This window comes from Emys orbicularis, chromosome 12, assembly GCF_028017835.1.
Source record: "Emys orbicularis isolate rEmyOrb1 chromosome 12, rEmyOrb1.hap1, whole genome shotgun sequence".
In the NCBI taxonomy this organism is placed as follows: Eukaryota; Metazoa; Chordata; order Testudines; family Emydidae; genus Emys; species Emys orbicularis.
The window spans coordinates 3,357,744-3,375,022 of record NC_088694.1 but is presented as its reverse complement, the minus strand read 5'-3'; the positions used below and the strand labels follow the sequence as shown (position 1 = coordinate 3,375,022).

General features: G+C 55.0%; 1 protein-coding gene across 1 annotated transcript; it reads left to right on the top strand.

Moving 5' to 3' along the window:
* The first annotated feature begins 2,636 nt into the window (after window positions 1–2,636).
* Window positions 2,637–16,279, top strand: LOC135886671 (sodium-dependent lysophosphatidylcholine symporter 1-like). The gene is made up of 14 exons (XM_065414456.1): window positions 2,637–2,837; window positions 4,393–4,515; window positions 4,917–5,041; window positions 6,425–6,557; window positions 7,371–7,449; window positions 8,295–8,452; window positions 8,572–8,662; window positions 9,172–9,293; window positions 10,353–10,436; window positions 10,764–10,847; window positions 12,874–12,986; window positions 13,626–13,769; window positions 14,248–14,424; window positions 15,972–16,279. Exons 1-14 carry the CDS (start codon window positions 2,751–2,753, stop codon window positions 16,159–16,161), a joined length of 1,710 nt encoding a protein of 569 aa, XP_065270528.1. The 5' UTR covers window positions 2,637–2,750; the 3' UTR covers window positions 16,162–16,279.
* The last annotated feature ends 1,000 nt before the right edge of the window (window positions 16,280–17,279 follow it).

Here is a 17,279-nt window from a genome sequence, read left to right as displayed (position 1 = left end):
GGCATTTTTACACTGGATTAAGCCCTTCAGTTTACGTGAGGAAGGAAAAAAACCTTGAAGTTAACTGGCTTATGCTAAGGGTTGAACTATGGTTCTTGTTCTCACTCAGGTAAATAACGCATATGCCAAAGCTTATGGCAGTCAATCATTTAGGTAAAAGAGATATTTACAGTGCCTGAAACGCATTCAGTCCGTCTTGGAGCTGGTGGAATGTGCAATCTTCAACACCAGCTGCCCAGAGCCTGACACACACAGCACCTGCTCTTCCATCCCCTTTCTCCTCCCCCCCAGCCATGACCACTCACACATTCATCCCACAAACTCCAGTAAGGAGGCTGCTGCAGCTCTGTGAAGATAGTGCTGTTGCCTCTCTTGGGCAGGGCAGGGAGGAACCTGCCTTCTTGGGGCTGGTAGATGTAATTTATCCAAAGGCTGCCACTGGGTTCGCCGCAAAGAACCTCCAGGGCTGATTGGCAGGATTCCTCCACAGTAACCAGCCCCTCTACCTCGCTGCAACCTCAGACAAGCTGCTTCATTAGCTCTAGCTCTGTTTGGATCTCCTTCGGGAGCACATTCCTGAGCCATGAGCTGCCTTGAAACGTCTCTCCAGTCCCGACCCGCTCCGGCTGGACTGATGGTAATTGCTTGGAGGGTCTGGTCTGCCCTGCGTGTGTACACAGTGACAAAGTGTAGCAGCCGTTGTGCAGATTCCTTCGCACCCATCCCCAAATGTCTCTGGAATCAATTGAGACCAAAAGCGAGGCAAACGGGATCGCTGTAGCCTTTCTCTTGCTACAGTGACTTCTCCCTCGAACGTTCACAGGGACCCAGCCCCGTGCTCTGGGTGTCCCTACGCCTCTGCCTGCCAGCTGCTGGGATTGGACAGCTGGATGGATCACTCATTAATTGCACTGTTCTGTTCATTCCCTCTGAAGCCCCTGGCACTGGCCTCTGTTGGAAGACCGGCTACTGGGCTAGCTGGACCATTGGTCTGACCCAGTCTGGTCGTTCTTACGTTCCCTGTGTGGCAAGAGCTGGTTCGGGCAGCTTCCGGGCCTTGGTGCACGGCATCGTTAATCGCCGCAGCCCTGAGAGCTCCCAGTAGCCCACTGTATGAAGGTGTAATGGCAGAAGAAGGTTGGTGCCATTTCTTAAAATTGCTCACCCTGGCACAACCTGTCAAGCCTGAGCGGGTTGCAAACACGACCTCCTGGGTCTGCATTACCTCTAGTGCCCTCTGGCCTAGGCTTGATGCGGGCGTGAGTGGGGCTACAACGAAAGGCCTTAGCAAGACCCGAATGGAGGAATAGAAAAGCTTTCCTCTACGGAAGGGAATTTTGTGGCATTAGCCAGGCAGCGATGGACATCGCTGTGCTACGGGCTTAATAGCACCTCCACAAACTCCATTTTTATCGTGCACAGAAAAGGCAGCCTGCTGCACCCAGAAACCCCAGGAGAGTCAAAGGGGCCAAGCACTGAGGGCCAGACCTCCAATGGCTGTTTTGCACCTCTCCAACTTGTGCAGGGTGGGGGTGGGGGGAGTTGCGGGTTGCAGGCAGGTGCACAATGATACATTTGAAAAATCTGGCCCCTTGTGGATTTTTGTTTGGGATTCAGTGTCTTTCCCTCCCTGCTGCTAGGTATAATAAAGCAGATTGTGTGTAGAAGGATACGTGCTTCCTTCGGTACGCTAGTGGGAGACGGAGTTGGCTGCAACTGCTTTGGCTGTGGTACCATATGAGTAATGCTTGTGATCCAGGCCGTGAGTAAAATGGTGATGAAAAGATGTGCTTCTGAGTCAGTCACGGCGCTGTTATTAGTGGAGCCTGGTGTGTCAGCCTGCAAACTCTCCAGATTTTGTAAATGAATCCAAGCTGGAGGGGACTGGAAGGGGGGGCTGACGATCCCTCACCTTTCAGTTCTACAGCAGGGTTCCTCAACCCACGGGGTGCCAGAATGCTTCAAAGGGCCTTGTGCTGGCTCCTGTCCCCAGGGCTGGCTGAGCTCCCCCCCTTGCTCCAGGCACTGAACCCACCAGGGTCCCAGCACCACTCCGCTTTGGCCCAGCCGTCATGACGACGGGAGTCTGGGTAGGCCGAATGGGAGCCGCTGCAACCCCATGAGCCAGATCACGACTCCACTCCCACAGGTTTGGTCCAGTCAGGAGGGTTGGGGGTCAAACCTGACCAGCACCTCAACCTGGGTTCCAGGAGCTTGCAACGCCTGGAGCAGAGAGCCCAGTCCAGCCACCCCGCAGCACAGGAGATGCCACTGTGGGGTCAGTGCTGGGCAGGACCCATCCCTCTCCCCAGGCACAGGACCACCCCAGGGCCTGCACCCCCAGACTATTTCCTGGGCTGTGACAGGCGATAACCATTTACAAATGAGCCCTGCGCCCCCAAAGGCTGAGAACCACTGATCTACAGCCCCCCAGGGCAGCTCGCTGGGTGCTGCCTCCAGGACTGGCCTGTTTCAGTGCAAACCCCCCTTCTCTCCCTCCAAAGCGCACGCAGGGCAGCGTGGGACCTTAGCCAAGTGTCCCCCCCCCGCGGCCCACTAGGCTCCTCCCCGGGGTGTGTTTGGTCAGTTTCGGTTCTGCCTCTGCCCGCTGCGATAAGGCAGATAAGACAGCCTGGGCCGGGCTCTCCTGTTACCCCCCGGGGCACCGCCGCGGGGTTGTTTTCCCCACCTAGGAGCTAGGCTCGACCCTTCCTCCCTTTGCCTGTAAGGGAGGCAGCGTGTTTGTAAACATGCTTCCAGACAGCCCGAGGCATGCGCCGCTGCCTGGGTTAACCCACGCGGGAGACAGCCCTGGAGCGAGTTCGAGCCACGGCGAGGTAAGAGCAGCGGGCTACGGACTCGGGGACAGACTCTCTCGCAGACCAATGCAATCTCGCTGGCTCGGGTAGCCAGGGGGGATTTTAAGGGTCTCACTATGACTCACCCTGAGAACACCCTGTGCAAGGGGGGCGTTTACATTTGGTTGCTGATGGCACTCCAATGACCTGGGTGCACTGAGACGTGGAGATATCCCGAGACACGGGGGTGCTGGTGCTGGGGGGTTAGTATCTTTTAGTGGCTCAACTTCTGGTGGTGAGAGAGACGCTTTTGACCTGCACCCAGCAGCTCTTCTGCAGGGCTGGGAAAGGTGCTCCCAGCAATGCAAGGTGGAACCGAGTGTTTAGCATAAGTAGTTAGCACCTGTTGTAAGGCACCACTCAAGGAAGAGTGACCTGTCGACACCTCTGCAGGCTGCTGGGGGCCCTGAAAAGATGGGGAGGGAAGCACAAGGGGAAGAGACACTTTTACAAAACCAAGAGATTTTAAAAACGGAGCTGCAATGGAAAGTGTTATTTAAACAACTCAGCATTCCCTGCAATGCATGCAAGCCAACCATGACTTGCGCATGAGAGCCAGAAAGTGAAACTGTCTATAAACAACAGGGAATCCCACTTCACTAGATCCTAGATCTTTGCTGCAAGCTCCGAAAATTGGCCAGCCAGACGCATCAATAAATTTGTCTGCACCTAGCTGAATGATGGACTCTGTCATCAGCCCATCTCCTTTCCCCTAAAATGTTCCCCTGCACCCTCTCCCCGATCTATAAAAACCCAGTGGACTCTAGACTTTATTCTGTCATCACACAGTGATGCTGTGTGAAATTCGCACTTATGTGTTGTCATGAAGCCTCGGCGGAAAAGGAAGAGCAAAACTGAGTGTTATCTGAACAGATCAGTGATTAACTGGTGCTTTAGGGCTAGATTCTGGACGTGGTTAAGCCAGTGGAAATTTGATGTTTTTGCAGACATACACCAGGGTACATGAGAGGAGAAGGAAGCCATTAGTGTCTGTAACTTGGGAGATTCATGTCCACAAAGTACCAAAGCAGCTGATCCCAACAGCATGCATTCGAGGCAGAAGCCCACACAGGGGACAAGGACTGAAAACCTACAGGCTGGGAAGAGCAGGAATGGAAGTTGCATTAGACTCCTAGCAGAGTTGGGCATCTAGCCCACTAAAATGCTGATACAGAAAAGTCCATCTAGCAGGAACGTGCCCAGACGCTGCACAGGCCACAGATTCAAGCCCAAGGTGCACACATGGGTCTTTGCTCCCTGCTAGGCAGGAGCATGGTGGGCGGGCTGGGGTCACGTACTCAGGCCTGGAAGGAAGAAAGAGGAGCGCCTCATGTCACACCAATTCCTGTGGCTGCTTCAGATTGTGGAGTCCTCAGCCCAAGTGACAGCTGCAGTGGCAGGGATCATGGGTAGGGGGAAAGCTGAGGCTCTGGGCAGGGTTGGGGGGATATCCAAGGGCAGAGAGCAGGGTCGCTAACATCTTGGGCGCAGGTCAGTTTGCAGCGAGTGGGGCTCATTTGTGTCTTGGTTCCAGATGCAGCTGGCACCACTGCCCTTCTCCAGGAAGCTCTGTTACGCCATAGGTGGTGCTCCGTACCAGATGACAGGAAACGCCCTCGGGTTCTTCCTCCAGATCTTCCTACTGGACGTTGTGCAAGTGAGCGGCCGCTTTCTCGCTGGATGGTGGGGCTCGGAAGCAGAGAGACTCCGTACAGGAGTGTGTATGTGTGGGGCAGTCTGGGTGAAAGTGGGTCTTGCAGCTTCTTCTTGGAAAGACCTTGATGGTGCTGGATAGTGTTCTTGGAAAGACCTTGCTGGTGCCCCACAGCTTCAAGTGCTATGATTTCATCAGGAACCTTAGCTCCACAGAGCTGCAGGAGGAGGAGGTGTGGGGGGTGGGGAGAGGTTTCCATGTCATTCCAGTTCCCAGAAAGATAGCCTGGAATTCTGCCCAGAGCTGGCTGCTCCAGGGCCGAGTCATCCTGACTCTTTCCGCCTTTGGCTGGGATCTGGTTCACTTTCGTGCTGTGGCCTGATCCAGCCGTTTGTCTCTCCCAGTTGGAAGCGTTCCATTCCTCTCTGATCCTTTTCCTTGGGCGAGCCTGGGACGCAGTTACAGACCCCGCTGTCGGCTTCCTGGTCAGCAAGAGCCCCAGAAGGAAGCTTGGCAAGCTGATCCCATGGTGAGCACTGGGGGCTGAGGCAGAGTGGGCATTGATTTGGCTTTGGAGGCCAGGCGCAGCCTCTTTGGGGACTGGGACCAACGCCTCTGGCTGGGCGCTTAAAATGCGCAGTTTGAAAAGGAGGAGCACTGACAAGAATCGGTCACTTTGTAACAATTGCAATTTTTGCAAGATTCACTAAATATTCAAGGTGACGGGAGGTTTGATACCCAGTGGCTCTCACCTCTGTTACATGGAACCCTCCAGACAATCCGCTAAGCTGTGGGAGGGGTGGGGGACAAGCTCTCCCATGAAGTGAGCAGCACAATAAATATACAGAGGATTGCTGCGCTAATATTTAAGCCCCGAGCCTGCAGCTGGGTCCATGTGGCTGGACCCCTGTCCCCATGGATCCCACTGCTGGATCAGGGCCTCGAATATTCGAGCAGGGGCTGTGATAAGCAGATCTGGGGCCAGCGTGGCTCTGCTGCTGTCTATCTGTTTTTTCCCTTGCTTTGAGCAAAGCTACCCTCCCCTGCTCACCCTGATCCCACAGAGGGTTGCCCCAACTTTCTAATCGCACAAAACCGAACAACCCGCCTCCACTCGCCCCATCCCCCCTTCCTCTGTTGCTCTCTCTCCCCCACCCTCACTCACTTTCACTGGGCTGGGACAGGGGGTTGGGGTGCAGGAGGGGGGTGAGGGCTCCAGCTGGGGGTGTGGGCTCTGGGGTGGGGCCAGGGATGAGGGGTTTGGGATGCAGGAGGGGGCTCCGGGCTGGGGCTTGGGGTGTGGGGAGGTATGGGCTCTGGGCTGCGGTTGCAGGCTCCAGGTGGGGCCAGAAATGAGGGGTTCAGGGTGCGGGAGAGGGCTCCGGGCTGGGGCAGGGTGTTGGGGTGAGGGGGGTGAGGACCCCGGCTGGCCCCTAGGCACATGGGCGGCCAGGGAGGCTCGGTGGGCTGCCCCCTTGCCTGCAGGAACTGCCCCCACAGCTCCCATTGGTCGCGGTTCCCAGCCAATGGGAGATGTGGAGCTGGCACTAGGGGCGGGGCAGCATGCGGAGCCTCCCTGGCCGCCCATGTGCCATGGGGCTGCAAGGACCTGGCGGCTGCTTCCAGGAGCCGCGTGGAGCTAGGGCAGGCAGGGAGTCTCCCTTAGCCCCGGGCCCCACTGCGCCACCGAGCGGACTTTTACCAGCCAGGTTGGTGGTGCCGACCGGAGCCGCCAGGGTCCCTTTTTGACTGGGCGTTCCGGTTGAAAAACAGATACCTGGCAACCCTAATCCTGCAGCGGAGGATCTGTGGCGTGGCGAGCAGGAAAGGAGGCCAGTGCATGAGGCAGGAATAAACCCGACTCTCACTTTGCTTCAGTGTTTGTGTCGAATTATCTCCGCTTGCCCTGCAGGATTGTCTCCTCCACGCCGTTCGGGGTGGTCTTCTACTGCCTGGTCTGGTCCACCCCCTCGGACGCCATGCCTGTCTCCCTCAAGTTCCTTTGGTACCTGACCACGTACTGCTTCTTCCAGACAAGCATGACTGTAAGGACGACAGCGCCTGCGGCTAAGCATGTCAGGAGCCGTCTTCACCTTGCTGCAGAGAACAGGCTAGGCAGGCCGTTTGTCCCATTTTAAGTTGGACCATCCTGTTTCTAAATGGTTTGTCCCCTGCCTGGGACTGACACAAAGCCGATGTGTTTGTTTCCCATATCACGGATGAAGCACGCCGTGTGTGTGCGAGGTCATGCCAGTGTGGGTGGGGTGGCATGTTCTTCAAAATGGCACGTTCTGGGGGCGTGACCTCGCACAGACCATGCATGCAAGGTCACACGAGCAGTACCAGAATCTCTGCTATGCTGGGGGTGCCCGAATGGCCCTTCGAGAACAGGAACTCAACCTGTAGGGGAGCTCACAGCAACTCCAGTGCCAAACTCTCCCAGCAGGGGGTGCTGTAGGGAACGCTATAAGACCACTGGCTGTGGGCAGAGCTCACAGCTGCTCTGGCCCCAGACTTTCCCAGCAGGGGGCACTGTAGGGCACGGTAGAGGGTAACTGGTGGAGGTCAGTCTGTAGGGTGGAGGTAGAGCTCACAGTTCTTCCCATCCCAGCTGTTCCCAGCAGGGGGCGCTGTAGGGCATGGTATCTGGTTGGTCATATAGTGACGTCGTGAACCAGGGCAGTAGTTTTAGTTTTCACGTCTGTTCTCTATGGTGGTAGCTCCTGCACCAAAGGTGTTCCCGGGAGGGGAGCGGGTGTCTGCCCCAAGAGGGTGGGATGTGAGAGACAGGGGATCCCAGTATCAGACAGAGGAGAAGCAGCTGAGTTGTCTGGTATCTGAGCTGTTTTTCTCCCCAGTGCTATCATGTGCCGTATTCCTCCCTGACCATGTTTCTGGGAGGGAATCAGCGAGACCGGGATTCGGCCACTGCCTACAGTAAGTGTCTCTGCCCGTATGCAGGGTTTCCTTCACGGTCCCAGGCCTGTGTGAGTTCTCTCCAGTGTGTGACTTCTCACTCCATGCCAGAGGAGTGTTGTCTCTGAATCTGGGTTTGTAATAGGGTCACACCGGGCATGAATTTGACCTGATACCTTATTAAATGTAAAAAAAAAAAAATCCCATACTTGGGATCCACATGTTATTGTAGCTAAACAGTAACTGGGCTGCAGCGTTAACCAGGGACGCTCTGATGGCTTGGATCTCAATCTCAGGGCACGTGGCATCCCTAGAAGTTCTTCTTTTGTTAAATCAGCCCATCCACGGCGCAGGCAATATCCCGCGGCACGGGGTGTGGTTATCCTGAACACACACAGGCCTTGGGCTGGTTGCTGTAAAGAGTCTCTGTGTAGAAGCATTTATTAGACAAACAACTCCCATGGGGAACCAGGACTAGCCCCTAGCCCCTCAGTTCCAAAAAGTTAAGCCTCTACCACTGGAGTGAAGGGGGAAATTTTAGAGCAGGCAGAAATAGTAGATCTCTTATCTGCTTTGTGAGCAACCACCAGAGGGCAGTCTCACCCTTTCAGTAGGGTGACCAGATGTCCCGATTTTATAGGGACAGTCCCGATTTTTGGGTCTTTTTCTTATATAGGTTCCTATTACTCCCCACCCGGTCCCGATTTTTCACATTTGCTGTTTGGTCACCCTACCTTTCAGGCACACAAAGCCAATAGGTTACTTTGCAAGGCACATGCTGGCCTCCCTTTCCCTAGGGGATCTGCTCTGAGGCTCAGGCCGCAAGGCTGACTGACCCCTCTCCCATTTGTCCTGGCTCTTGGCAGGAATGGGGGTGGAGGTGTTCAGCACGCTGGTCGGCTCGGGTATCCAGGGGCAGATAGTCGGCAGGTACCACGCCAGCATGATGAAAAGCTGCAGCGTGCCCAATGGGACTCTGTACAACAGCACCTCCCTGGGGCTCACCGACACCTTGGAGAACACAGTAAGCACCTGGCCGTCTGCTCCCTGCCCCTCTGCAGAGCTCTGGGTGGGAGAGCGCTGTCTGTGCTTCCTGCAGCCAGCGCCTAGGTTGTGACGGCTGCATTGGCTCTTGTCTTCCAGCGCAGGGCGTACGTGATCGCCTCCGTGGTCCTGGGCTCGCTCTACTGCATGGCCTGCCTGATTCTCTTCCTCGGAGTGAAGGAGCAGCCTGGTTAGGTCACTTCTCTGGCTCCTCTTGCGATGGTTGGGAGGTGCCCTGTGGCCGTGGCTCTGGGGGATGGGTGCAAGTCCTGCAGGGGAGGGAGCTGGGAATCTGCTGGCTGGGCCGGCTGTCGGGAGACACAGTGCCTGGCCTGTGGGTGGGAAGGAGGCGGGTCGAGGGGCTTCAGTCTCAAGACTTTCGCCAGCCTGCGATGTCGTGGGAGTTGGTGGCTTGTTGCTTTCCAGCCTCCTCCACCATCCAGTTCACGTCAGCTCTGAGGAGGCTACTCCCCTCGGCCGGGAAGGCAGAAGGAAAAATGAGACTGTGGTACAGCAAGGCCGGTCAGAACCCCGGTCAGGCTGGGAGGCCGGACCAAGCTTGGCGAAGGCCTCCTCAGTCGCGAGGCGGCCTGGGATAGTGTTCGTGGCTCTCGGCTGGAACGCGTACAGTAATCCCCACTGTCCCCGTGGGGTAGGGCTGGGGGTGACTCTGCTGCACTTCCCTTCTCACCCCTGCAGGGCCCCTCAGTCCCTTGGGAAAGACCCAGCTGCCCTTCTTTCACAGCCTGCGACTAATCCTGGGACACCAGCCCTACGCCTGGCTGCTCTGTGGCTTCCTCTTCATGTCCCTGGCCTTCCAGGTACGATCACACCCCTGGCTGGCGTGGAGTGAGGGGTGACTGCAGCGTGGGCAGCAGCTGGGCTCTTTCAGCAAGTCCTGGGGCAAAAGTATCTGAACAAGGAGGAGAAGCAGGTCCCCGAGGTGTAGGAGGATGGTGGGGGACCGGTGGCTTGAAACACACGAGCTGTGTGGAAAGAGGCAAGGAGGGACCTGCCCAGCCCCTGGCTCTACCTTTCCCATCCCTGCCCAGTACAATCCCCCATCATGCCATGCTAATAAAAGTGAGATTGTGCCAGCTGGCTGCAGCAGCCCCTGCTGTGGGACTGTTGTGATAAGACCCCAGAGGGGGTCAATAGGCCAGGAGAGATCCTGTGCAGAGCCTTTAACTCTAGGGTGCAGGTTCAAATCCATCTCCGGTCTGCAGTGATTGAAAGTTGTTCCTGCTAGACGGTGTTAGGTGGCCTCTTGGTCATCATGAGTCCCGTATTCTCTGTCAGATTCCCCAAGGATGAGTGTTGGTAGCCCAGAAACCACCTCACCTACCTCTAACCGGCAGCCTCGGCAGAGAGACCAAGGCGTGAATGGGCAAAGAGAATGAATGCCCCCTTATTGTGGGGGGGGGGTCTATCCAGGGCACATTGGCAGGTGGTAAGGGGGTGTTTGCTCCATTGATGCCTATGATGTGCCTGCTCCATGAGCAAAAAGAGAATTTGGGTCTACAGGGCAGCTGATCTGGCTCTTTTCACCAGCATTGAACTCACAGGAGCTTTCATGGTTTTAAAATGAAACAGAGGCAGGTGGGCGATGAAGGCCTGGTGATACGAAGTGCAGGCGTGGGAAGCCAGCTAGTGATTCACTGGCTGAGAACTCGTTGAACAGGTGGGTTCTGAGATCCCTGGAAAAATGGATGGGGATTCAGCAGCGTGGGTATGAGAGCGGGGGGCAGGCGGAACAGGCATCTCCAGCCAGATGGTGAGGAGCAGCAAAGACCTCCCAGCTTGCTACACTGCAGGCTCCTTTGGGGCTGGACAGCAGGCCCAGGAGCTAAGCGCTGAGCGTCTGTATGTTCCCTTCCCAGATCGCTCAGGGGATCTTTGCCTTTTTCTGCACACATGCTGCTGGGCTGGCTGGGAAGTTCCAGCACTTGGTGCTCATCATGCTGGTACGTCTCCACAGCGGAACCGGTCTCCCCTCCCAGCCCCACTCTCCGATGCCAATGGTGCCCCATAGTGTACTCAAGGGAGGGGTCAAACCCCCACCTATCCAGGGCCCCGCCCGCTCTTTCACCTAGCATGACAGAGGTTGATCTGAAGCCCCCAGTGTGGGCAGGGCAGGGAGAGGGGATAACGGTGCCCAAAGCTGGTCTGATGGATTTCAGTATCTTTGCTGCCCATGTCCCCCATGCCATAACATGGATGTCTCTGGGGGAATGCTCCAAGGGTCCTGGAAGGCCTTGCTGAGTCTCCCCCTGTGGCTCTGTCTCCCCCAGGTCGTGGCTTCCCTCTCCATTCCCTTCTGGCAGTGGTTTCTGGTGCGTTTTGGGAAAAAAACAGCTGTGTTCGTGGGCCTATCAGTGAGTTTCCTTTTGCCTCTGGCTTTAAATAGATATTTAAACTGAAATTCCTACAGCACTTCTGCCCTGCACCCCGCAGTGCCTCCTTCTGGAAGAGGCTGGGACTGGCACCCTGCCCCCCATCAGCCCTCCTACCCTGCTCCCTACAGCTCCTGCTGCTGGGACTGGAGTAACGGAAAGCCCCTCCCCAGCCCACCTGTGCTATACCTGTACCATTCCTTGCAGGGACCCCTGCTGCGTGTGGCCCCCACCGGAGTAGCGATGAGCACGTCCATAGGCAGTTCTGCCCCATTCCCTAGAGTGTCGCCTGCTGAACAGAGCTGGCACTGGAGCCTCTGTGAGCCCCTCCTCTTTAGCGCTCCCTCCCCCCCCCCCCCGCTGCACTGGGAAGGCGAAAGTCTGACCCAGCACCCTTACACCCCAGCACCCTTACACGAGACTCCCCAGCAAACACACCAGCGCAGCTGCCTCCAGGACGCGACAGGCTCGCTGACAGCTGGCACCAGCACCGCCCCGGAGGGCTGGCTGAAGATGTGTCACTGGGCTGATCACAGGGAGAGCAGAGAACGTGCAGCATGTAGATGCCCCAGCCTGCTCTGCTGCGATCCCTCTGCTACGCACGCTCAGCTTTGTGTAAAACCGATCGGCCACGGCCTGGGCAGTGACCAGTATAGCGACTGCAGCGTAATTCCCTTCCCCTCCCCCATACTGCCCTGGAGTCTCACAGGGCTGTTTGTTGGGTGTCCTTAATAGCCAGGGAGAATAAGAGTTGATTAATGCTTTGCATTCCCCTAGAGCAGTGGTGGGCAACCTGTGGCCGGTGGGCAACCTGTGGCCCGCGGGCCAGCCCTTCCCTGCAGCCCGCAGCTCCCATTGGCCCACTGGGAGCTGCAGGTGGCCGTGCCTGCGGACGGTCAATGTAAACAAACTGTCTTGCGCCCGCTAGCGGATTACCCTGATGGGCCACATGCGGCCCGCGGGCTGCAAGTTGGTCACCACCTCCCTTGAGCCTTCCACCCCCCAGGTTAATTAACTTGTCCTCTGGATAGCCCATGCAATGGGTACAGATAAGGCGCAGGGAGGTTAAGGAATGGACGTGGGGCTGTGCGGGGAGTTTTCCCAGGGAGGTCAGGGTTTGCTGAGGACACCCCACACCTCACAAGCTCAAGCCCCAAGGCTCTGTGTCCACACCTGCAGTCAGTGTCAATGGGAGCTGGGGGGCTCAGCACCACGGACAGTCCCTTTGGGCTGCATCCACTGTGCTGAGCTCTGCTCAAAACCTGGCCCCCAGTGTGGGTGCTCACCTCTAGGGGCCACGTTTACAAAGGGACTCAAGTACCTGAAGATGCAGACAGGCACCTAATGAGATTTTATAAAAGCACTTAGGCAGGTTATGTGCCTAACTCCCATTGACAGTCTTGGGAGTCAGGCGCCCAACCTGCTTAGGTGCTTTTGTAAAATCCCACTGGAGTGCCTATCTGCATCTTTAGGCACCTAAGTCCCTTTGTAAATCTGGATCTAGGTGACTCACCCAAGGTCATATAGTGAGAATGGCAGAGCGAGAACCCAGGAATCCAGACCACTGTACCATGCTCCCTTCTACACTGGAATCATATTTGATTTCTGCTCCTGTGGGGGTTCCTATGGCACTCCTGATTTCTAGTAATTAATGCAGCATTATGTTATTATCTGTCGAGCTCCGTCCGTGCTCTCAGGGCTGCACAGGATACAGGAAGGAGACATGCAGTCCCTGCCCCGAGGAGCTTCCATTGAGGGGGCACTGAAATATCAGAAATAGTCTAATGTCCAAGCATTGATGCGGATTTGCTACTGGACTTGCAGGTCTCTTTGATGCAGGCAGCTCCGATGAGAGAAGTGAGTTTTAGTCCATAGTAGGTATTTGTGAGCTGTGGAGGCGTTTGCGTGGAGACAGCGGGGAGCATGGTCTTTGGGTCCTGGGGCGTGAGAGCCACACGCATCCAGAGCAAAGGGAGCATAAGTGCTTTTCTCTCTCTCTCTGCTGTAGTTAATTATCCCTGCCCTCATCGTTATCACCCTAGTGAGTCACAACTTCCTGGTCTTCGTCTTCATGGTGGTATTAGCGGGATGCAGCCTGGCTGTCCTCTACTTGTTACCCTGGTGAGTGGAGCGGTTCTCCAAGCCACGGCTGCGGCTGCTCATTCCTGGACGGTTAAAGGGCTAGGTTGGTAGGAGGAACAAACTGAATGTGGGGGAGGAAGAGTTTGTTGGGAAGCCTGGTTGATAAAGGCCTAGACGTGGGTGAGTTCATCTGCGTGGCCAAATACCAGAGCAAAGGGGGATGGGCACCTTTGTCATGGGTGTGAGTGGCATTAGACAGGGAGGTTTGTGGGTTACCGAGTGATTGTACAGCACTGGCATTGCATCAGTCTGCGAACAGTGAAAAGGCAGAGTTAGCTGCATGCATGTGGCCCTGCTTTCATTATGCAAAACACTTACCTTCTCCCTTGTACTGCCTCCTGCAAAATAGCATCCAAGGCCCAATGTCCAGACTCATGCAAATATGTGCACACATATGCACGCCTAATTTGCACATGCAGGTAGAGCAATTGCTCAGCTTAGGCACAAAAGTGCACATGCAGTCTTGAAAACCTGGGTCCTGCTGTGTTTTTCCTCCAAATCATAGTCCGAAGCGTTGGCCAGGGCTGGAGGGCTGCAGTGTCAAAACCCAGCAATGCCTAACAGGAGAGAAGCAGGGCAGGCAGCAGTGCTGGGTTTGACTAGCACCTTTCTCCCCAGGTCCATGCTACCAGACGCGGTGGATGATTTCAGGCTGAAGAACCCGAACTATCTAAACCTGGAAGCTTTTTTCTACTCGTTCTATGTTTTCTTCAACAAGTTTGCAGGAGGACTCTCCTTGGGGATATCAACAATGAGCCTACAGTAGGCCTCAAAATCTACTTTCTATTTATCATTGGGTTCGGTTCACAGGTACCCCATGGGAGAGGCTGGAACAGGAACAGCTGGGAGCTCCCCAAGGCTAGCGTTCTATACCATTCCCCACAGCACCTCCTGCTGGGGGTGGCTGGACCTGGACTAGCTGGGAGCTCCCCAAGGCCAGCACTCCTATACCATTCCCCACAGCACCTCCTGCTGGAGGTGGCTGGAACCGGACTAGCTGGGAGTGTCCCATGGCCAGCTCTCCTATGCCATTCCCTACAGCACTTCCTGCTCAGCAAACCTGCGAGTGAAGTCGCTGTTTGCTCCTTTCCAGTTCTCTGCCGGGACTTGCTGGGACTGTGGTGTGTGTAAGCTTTTCCATTGCCAGCACTCTGCCCAGGGGCTCCTGTTTCTAGGGGAAACGAAGGCCAGTGTTTCCATGGCGGAAAGCTGGTGCTTTTTTCATGGTGCTTCTCTTCAGTTTTGCAGGTTACAGAGCCAGTGACTGCACACACAACCCCTCTGTCATCCTCACGCTGCGCATACTCATGGCCCCTGTCCCAATAACCCTGCTGCTGATTGCCATGGCCACATTCTGCTTCTACCCCATCGATGAGGAGCGGAGGAAACAGATGAGGGTGGAGATGGAGGCAGCTGGGTAAGTGCCGTGCCCTCTGAGGAGAGTTTCCCGTGTTCTGCAGTTCTCTGGTTCGAGCCTCCACACTAGAACTGCCTCATACACCTAGCACAGGCTCCATCACAACCGAGATGGCTGACTTGGAAGGACTCCCCAGCATGAGTATATTATAGCCACTCTGCAGTGGAATTCAACTCACATCTCCATCCACACTCCATGGCAACCAGCCAGCAAATACTTCTACACCTTTTCCTAGTTAGGAGAGGCTGGGACGGGAAGCGCTGGGAGCTCCCCTCTAGTCTCCTCTCTGTAGCGATTCCTGCGGCGGAGCCAGGATTACTGTCTTTATTCAGGCCAGGTCGACACTACCGCTTACTTAAGCTGTGCCTAAGCCACCCCCCTGAGCGACGTAAAAGTTACACTGACCTAAGTGCTGGTGTGGACAGGACTATAGCAGTGGGAGAGCTTCTCCTACTGACATAGTCACCGCCTCACCCGGAGGCAGATTTATTATGACAATGGGAGAGCTCTCTCCCGTCAGTATACAGCATCTTCACCAGACACACGACAGTGGTGCAGCTGTGCCGATGTAGAGCTTCTAGTGCAGCCCTTAGACTTTTTTCAGCACACTGGGGTTTTTAAAGTTCTTTATACAATGCTATGCCACCAGTTCCAGGGGTCTGCTGCAAGGTGTCAGCTTGGGGCCTCCTAACGCTTCAGAAGGCTGAATTGGGAAGCTTCAGGAGGTATAACATGGTTGGCCAGCAGTGATGGCTCCGTCAGATGTCTCCTCCGCACCCTGTACATTGAGATGGGGATGACCAGAACAATACCCCCCATTTGCTAGCAGGCAGTGCGGCCTCAGGAACAATTGGAGATATGGGTCCTGAAATGTGTCTGAGCCTGAGTGATTGTCACCTCTGCTCCCTTTTGTCCCCATGCCTAGACGTTTGGGGAGAAAAGGAGAATTTGCCAGGAAATAAACCCCTGTTTATGGCCAGGACGCTCCATGTTGATGCAGTGGGACTGGGACTGGCTCTGGGACCAAACACCACGTCCTCCCTCTCTCTCTTGAATGTGGATTTTAAGTTGGATTTCATATTCATTTCTGTTCTTTTTAACAGTCATTGGGTAAAGAATGGAAACCAGGGTAAACTAATGTCGGGAATGTCGGGAAATTCACTTGGAAAGAATCCAGTATTGCTACATGGCCATGAGGATGCATCAGTGTAATTTAAAGGCTCAGCTGCCTGTTGTTGCTGATTTTCCCCATCACAAAGGACACAGCTCTGCTTACTGCCTTTCCCTGTGCCAGCCCAGCCCTGCAGTGCTTCTGCAGTGAGGCCTGCAGAGCGGGCGTGACCCCACAGCACTGCGTTCTGCATGGCTTAGCTTTCGCTTTTCTGGCTGCTCTGGCACACTCAAAACAGGACCACAGGGTGGGGGAGATGTGGGGAGAAAAGAGAGAGTTTCTCTTTGGAAGATCAGGATCATTAGTACTGAGAGCTAAGTTTGGGGGGAAATACAATTATTTTAGGAAGGGTATGGTATGCATACTATATTTCTAGGTCATCAAACTGGCAAGATGATGTCTCCTACACTGTACTAACCCACCCATCTCATAAGGAACAAAGGAATTGTCACACCAGAACAGACAGATGGTCCAGCTCATCCAGGATCCTACCTCTGATAGTGGAATGGTCAATGCTGGCTGCTTCAGAGGAAGGTGTCAAACACCTCCTTAACGATCCTGACTGAGTAATACTGTACCTGTGCGGAGATGAGGGAGGAAGGGTCCTTTTGACCCCATGTGGTGATCAGTTCTTGCCTTGCAGGACGAAGATTTACTTCTCTCACGTTCCTAGGTAAAGGTAGGCAGGACTAGTGGCAAGAGCTTGGGATCCCAAAACTGAAGCCAGGGATCAGAGCCAGTATCAGAGTCAATAGTCAAGCCGAGGGTCTAGCCAGAGTCAGAAATCATGTCCAGGGTCAATACCAGGTATCGGGGTCTGTGTTGGGTTTCCAGGGGTTGATTAGGAGTCAGAATCAGAGTCAGAGCAAGGTCAGTGCCAGGAGTTCAGAAGTACGGTAGCTAGCTAGGAATCCACATTGTTGCCTGGACACTTCCTAGTACGCCCCATGGGCGTCTCTATGGTCAAAGAACCAATCAGGGATCGCTAGACCACTGTCAGTCAGATCACCTGAGGTGGAATTTCCTCGGTAGGTTGTAGGTCACAGGGAGTGGCCCAGGTGACAATGTAGGGATGTTGGTTGCCTTGTAGCCCTGCGCAGACCTAGGATTACAACCTCCCCCATGCAGAGCAGCTGACTCACTGTTCTCCATCCAGAACGCCAAGCCAAAGAGAACTGCTGAATTCAGCCACTTGGAACTGTGGGTTAGATACAGCGTAGGTAGTCACTCTGACACGCTGTAACATGGGTACCAGGTCTGGGTATTACTGCCGGTTATTGACAAGGCTGAAGGAAGCATGATAGATGTAGGTTGTGAGGCTTGGGAGGGGTAAGGAAAAGTGGTTCACTGCCTGTTGTCAATAGCTAAGCACCTGCCTTCATCAACTACCACAGAGAGAGCTACAGTATTTTGATCACCTGCTGGCATGATGCTGTTCCTGGAGAGTGGCCAGTAGGATGATCCTAGTTCAACTTGTTTCCCAGAGGGCTGGTCCCCTGTGTTTGTAAAGACAGAATCTATTAATCTTCGGAAAGATACCAAAGTTCAAGTGTAGAAACTTCAAAGAGAAGCACATGCTCCAAAGGAGAAGTATACACACCACACGACCGCTAGTATCACTATTTCCAAAACCAACCATGGTTCCCTGCCTCGGGTTCATTAGCAGGCAGTTCAGCTAGTTATC

Bases quoted from the DNA above. Each gene is read 5' to 3' on its own strand.
- LOC135886671 (XM_065414456.1), top strand. From the start codon at position 2,751: ATGCTTCCAGACAGCCCGAGGCATGCGCCGCTGCCTGGGTTAACCCAC. The intron at 2,838-4,392 runs GTAAGAGCAGCG...TCTTGGTTCCAG, and splicing joins CGAGTTCGAGCCACGGCGAG to ATGCAGCTGGCACCACTGCC. The intron at 5,042-6,424 runs GTGAGCACTGGG...CTTGCCCTGCAG, and splicing joins CTTGGCAAGCTGATCCCATG to GATTGTCTCCTCCACGCCGT.